General features: G+C 36.4%; 1 protein-coding gene across 2 annotated transcripts; it reads left to right on the forward strand.

The window, feature by feature from the left end:
• Nucleotides 1-52: 52 nt before the first annotated feature.
• LOC112509664 (GATA transcription factor 8-like) lies at nt 53-3539 on the forward strand. 2 transcript variants are annotated; one of them, XM_025114740.1, is made up of 4 exons: nt 53-309; nt 735-792; nt 1405-1657; nt 2453-3539. In XM_025114740.1, exons 3-4 carry the CDS (start codon nt 1433-1435, stop codon nt 3206-3208), a joined length of 981 nt encoding a protein of 326 aa, XP_024970508.1. In that variant the 5' UTR covers nt 53-309; nt 735-792; nt 1405-1432; the 3' UTR covers nt 3209-3539. The 2 variants fall into 2 exon arrangements, with proteins under 2 accessions (XP_024970508.1, XP_024970509.1); XM_025114741.1 differs by having other exon boundaries at nt 53-218.
• Nucleotides 3540-4646: the final 1107 nt, after the last annotated feature.

Below are 4646 nucleotides of genomic sequence, written 5' to 3' on the forward strand. Positions count from 1 at the left end.
TACATCTCTCTCTCTCTCTCTCTCTCTCTCTCTCTCATATTCCCTCCCTTTTTAGGGTTCTTGACAACCCTCTCTCTCGTTTCAAATTTCCTAATCTCGGCCTCTATATACACCCGGAGTTTCTGTTTGATTTTAGAGTTATTATCGGTTTCGATTTCGTGCTTCAAGTTTAGGGGTTTTGCCATTTCATTTTGGATTATTTCGATTCGTCAATGAAGGTTTCGCATTGAGAAAGGATTTATTTATTTTTGCTTCGGTTACTAGTACTTTTTTGAAGATTTTAGGCTGGAATTAGGGTTTAAAGCGCAGGTTTGCACTTTTAAACTTCAATTTCTTCGATATAAATGTTAATGTGTAATCAATTTATCCCTTTTGTAAGGCATTTGCTTCGGTTTTTCTCCCGATTCATAGCAAGTTGCAGGGTTTTTGGTATTGTGAAATGAGAAACAGAGGACGTTTATCCCATTTTTATCGATCAAAATAGAGCGCAGGGCTGGTTATCTTGAATTCTTTTACAGCTCTGCTATTTCGGACCAATTTAATAGTTTCTGTTTGCAATTCGCTTCAGTTTCTCGTCAGTTTCATACCAATTTACTCTGTTTTGTTCTTGGAGGAATTAGGGAAACAGACATACATTCACTTCCCATACGTGTTCTTCAGTTAATTGTTGACCATTTTCACAGTTTGAGTTTGATTTTCCCTCAGTTTTTCATCTCCGAATTTCTCATTTGCAGGTAGTTCTCTTACAAAATCTACAAGTTTCAAGTATCCCCCTTGCATCCTAAACTAAAGGTTTGCTCCACTCTCCCTTCCGCCTCTACATTTCCTCTGTTTTTCTGGAAAACATAAGAAGGCAAAACTGGTTTTACTTTGCAACCGACACATTTCCCTTCTACAAATTTATGTATTTTACTACAAAACTGAATGCAATTTGAAAACAAGGGTAACATTTCTTCCATTTTTTAAGTCTACGAAGGTAGAATCTTAGTACCTTCAAGCTAAATTTGGTTATTTCATTTTGTTTTTTTTTCACAACTCTTTGCTTGCTAAAATGCGCCAGGTAAAACCAATGTGAGCTGTCTCACCATTGTTATTCATCACTGGCACGTTAGCACGATAAAAAGGTCATTCGCTTTTTGAAACATCACACTTGATTCTCATTACAAACAAACCTTTGTTTTTAACATAATTCAGAAGAACATTACATTATGTTAACTTCTAACAATTTCGGATAAAAGTTCCATATTTGCAATTGGTCTTTTCTGAATTTAAAATCACCATGTTGTTCAAGTGTTGTATTTTAGTGTTTCTCTTTGCAAGAATCGTCACATGTTTGCAAAGAAGAACCAATTATATGTAAAATGATTTGGAACATTTACTCATTGTATTTTATCTTGCTTTCAGCTTTCGAACCCAGAAGTTGAAAACGGAAATGGCGGGACAAACTTTCACCGAGGAGATAGATTGTGGAAGCTTCTTCGATCATATTGATGATTTCATCGAATTTCCTCCTGTTACCGACACCACGCTCAATTCTGTCAATTGTGAAAGTTTTTCCAACATTTGGACCAACAATTCCGACGAGTTGCAGGTCTCCGACCCCATCTTTTCAGATAGCAATTGTGCCTCCGCCCTGTCTGCAGAGCTCGCCGTTCCGGTGAGTAATCATTTGCTTGATAAAATCACTTGGAATTGAAATCAAACAATGATGTCATTTGATCGGAATATAGTGTCATCGGTGTCTGGTTCAAGCATAACATTAGTTTCTTTTTCCCTCTTCACCAAGAATGAACACAAGATAAAAAGTTTGGATTTTTTTGTTTTTTATTGGATTATTTTATCATTTATTGTTATTGAAATTCAAAAATTTGGAATTCACAAAAATAGTCGGTGGCAATTATTTCTCGAATTTGTTACCAGTATGGTTTCTTGAATTTATCAACATATACTTTGAAATCAGAGGAATTTTATCGTACAATTCAAGAATAAATTGAGTCCCCCAATTTAAAAAAATCAAAATTCAAATTTGTTATTTAGTAATCATTATATGATATTTCTCTGAATTATTTATTTTATTCCATTATTCAATATTTTTACTAAAACATGCAATCAAATAAAATTTGCTTTGTTTTTGCGAGGGAGGGAGTGTTTAGTCTTTTGGTCGACCCCATCATTAATAATTGTTGCTTTCAAAACCCGCATCCATTGTTTAAAGAACACGGTTATTTAATAATTACAGAAGAAGTCATGAAGAGTTTTTAGACCCATTTAATTCTTGGGTTATTTATAATTTTGTATATTGTAATGGGTTTTAATCATTTTTGGTTAAAAACCAACCCATTGGATATATGCTATAAATATTTGTATACTATGCAATAAAGTTTGTATCTTGATACTTGACCATGAAATCTTGATCATCATTGTACTTATATGCCCCTATGTGTAATCTCAGTATGAGGATATCGTTCAGCTCGAATGGCTTTCGAACTTTGTGGAAGACTCGTTTTCTGGCGGTGGAATGACAATAAACAAAGAGAATGTTTCGGTGAAAAAGGAGCCATTGGTGGTGGCAAACTACCCGTTCCAGATGTCGAGTCCTGTGTCGGTTCTTGAGAGCAGTAGCAGCAGTTCCAGCTCTTCCTCCTGCTCAGGCAGTGGCAAGTTGATTCCGCTTAGTCCAACTCATCGTGGGCCGCAGCGGGCTCGAAGCAAGCGTCCTCGGCCACCAGCCTTCAACCCTCGTGCCGCCATCAAGCTCCTTTCCACTTCGAACCTCGTACCAGTTCCAATTCCCATGGAATCCGAGAACCCTCTTGAGTCTCATAGTGGCGGCCCTGATCAGAAGAAGAGAAAGAAGAAGCCAAAGAAACCAGATGCCCTATTCAACCCAGAAGACAAAACCCAGAACCAGAGCCAGAACCCGGGAGGGCAAGGAGTTAGAAAGTGTATGCATTGTGAAATTACGAAAACGCCCCAGTGGCGTGCGGGACCTATGGGTCCAAAAACACTGTGCAACGCTTGTGGTGTGCGTTACAAATCCGGGCGGCTGTTTCCGGAATACCGGCCTGCTGCAAGTCCGACATTTGTGCCTTCTTTGCATTCAAACTCCCACAAGAAGGTGGTGGAGATGAGAAACAAGTGTATGCCGGATGAGGTTCCGGAGGCAGAGCTGATCCCGAACATGAACCCACCGATGGATTATATGTGATGAAGAACTTAATGAAGCATGTTAGTCGTTCGTTGTCGGTCTATTTACTACTGGTTTTTAGCATAATTAGTTTGTTTAATTGGTTGATTGTACAGCTGGTATGAAGGGAAGGAAGGGGGTGGAGCTTATATATATATATATATAGATGTTTACCATAAAGAAAGTTAGATGAAGGAATGAAGTTGAGAGAGAGAGATTAGGGTTCATGAGATTGTAGAAGAATTTAGATGAAGAGATGTTCTCTTTTGTTTGTTTTCTATGCTTTTTATGGGAATTCTTTTTGTAGTTCATATCCATATATGTTTTGTAGACATGCTCTACTTTTGATTCATATTGAGATGGAGACCTCCTTTTCCTTGGTTTTTTCTGGTGGATGTGGTTCGCCTCCATCCCGCCAGGCCCGTTCCTGATATTTTATGGGCCCTGGACGAACGTAAAAATAGGGCCCACTGTAAGAAACAAGACTTAGCAACGACTTTTGGCATCGCTAAAAGTCTATTGATCATCAGAAAGAGTATATACCAACATGTCGTTATTATAACTTATGGTGGAAACATGTCATCGCTAAAAGGCGCATCGTCAAAGCTCACCTTTCTTGTAGTGACTCTTGGTAAGTACGAAAAAAATTCAATAAATATCTTTCATTAGTATAAAATTGATTACAATAAATGCTAATAATTTACTGAGGAAAAAATCTTATTTATCTTATTATAGATATATAAGAGAGTACTTAATTTTTTTTTATTAACCTGGATATCAACCCGCTATATGAGCCAACTAATCCCAGGGCAACCACCTGCTTTGCAGATAGGCCGGAGTCACCGCATTTGAACTTCCATGGCCACAAAGGGATTTTTGTTCCTTATTGGATTTGAACCTGGGACCTCCAGGCACTTGTGACCTTTGGAGCGAAGCTCAAACCAATCAGGCACCACCCTTGTGATTACTTAAATTTACGTACTTTTTATTAGATAATTTGAAACCAAGAGTATAAAAACTATGGTTGATAAAAAAAAAAGTAAGAATTTTTTTAGTTCATAACAAGAAATATGTGTTATTTTGATATAAAAAGAGAATTCGTGTGAATGAACTAATCGTGAGGGTCAATGAAAGATCAATAATAAAGAAGATTATCAAGGTTTTCTAGACAAGTAGACAAATGAGGATCAATAAGAATATGAAAGGAAAGATGATTCATTGAAATCTAATAAGAATAAATAATGAATTAAACATATAATATGCAAGCTCAACAAATGATTGTTTGAGTACTTAAATATAATCTTGTAGTGCGGTGGAATCCCAATGAAAGATATATAAGTCAAACAATTGATGAAAATATATATATTTAAATTTTATTTTCCTTCTTTTTTTGCTCAACTAAAATAAAATGTTAAGATTAAAAGTTTAAGGAACATGACATATATAAGAGACATTACTA

This window comes from Cynara cardunculus (genome assembly GCF_001531365.2).
Source record: "Cynara cardunculus var. scolymus isolate 2C chromosome LG 3, CcrdV1, whole genome shotgun sequence".
Lineage (NCBI taxonomy): Eukaryota > Viridiplantae > Streptophyta > Magnoliopsida > Asterales > Asteraceae > Cynara > Cynara cardunculus.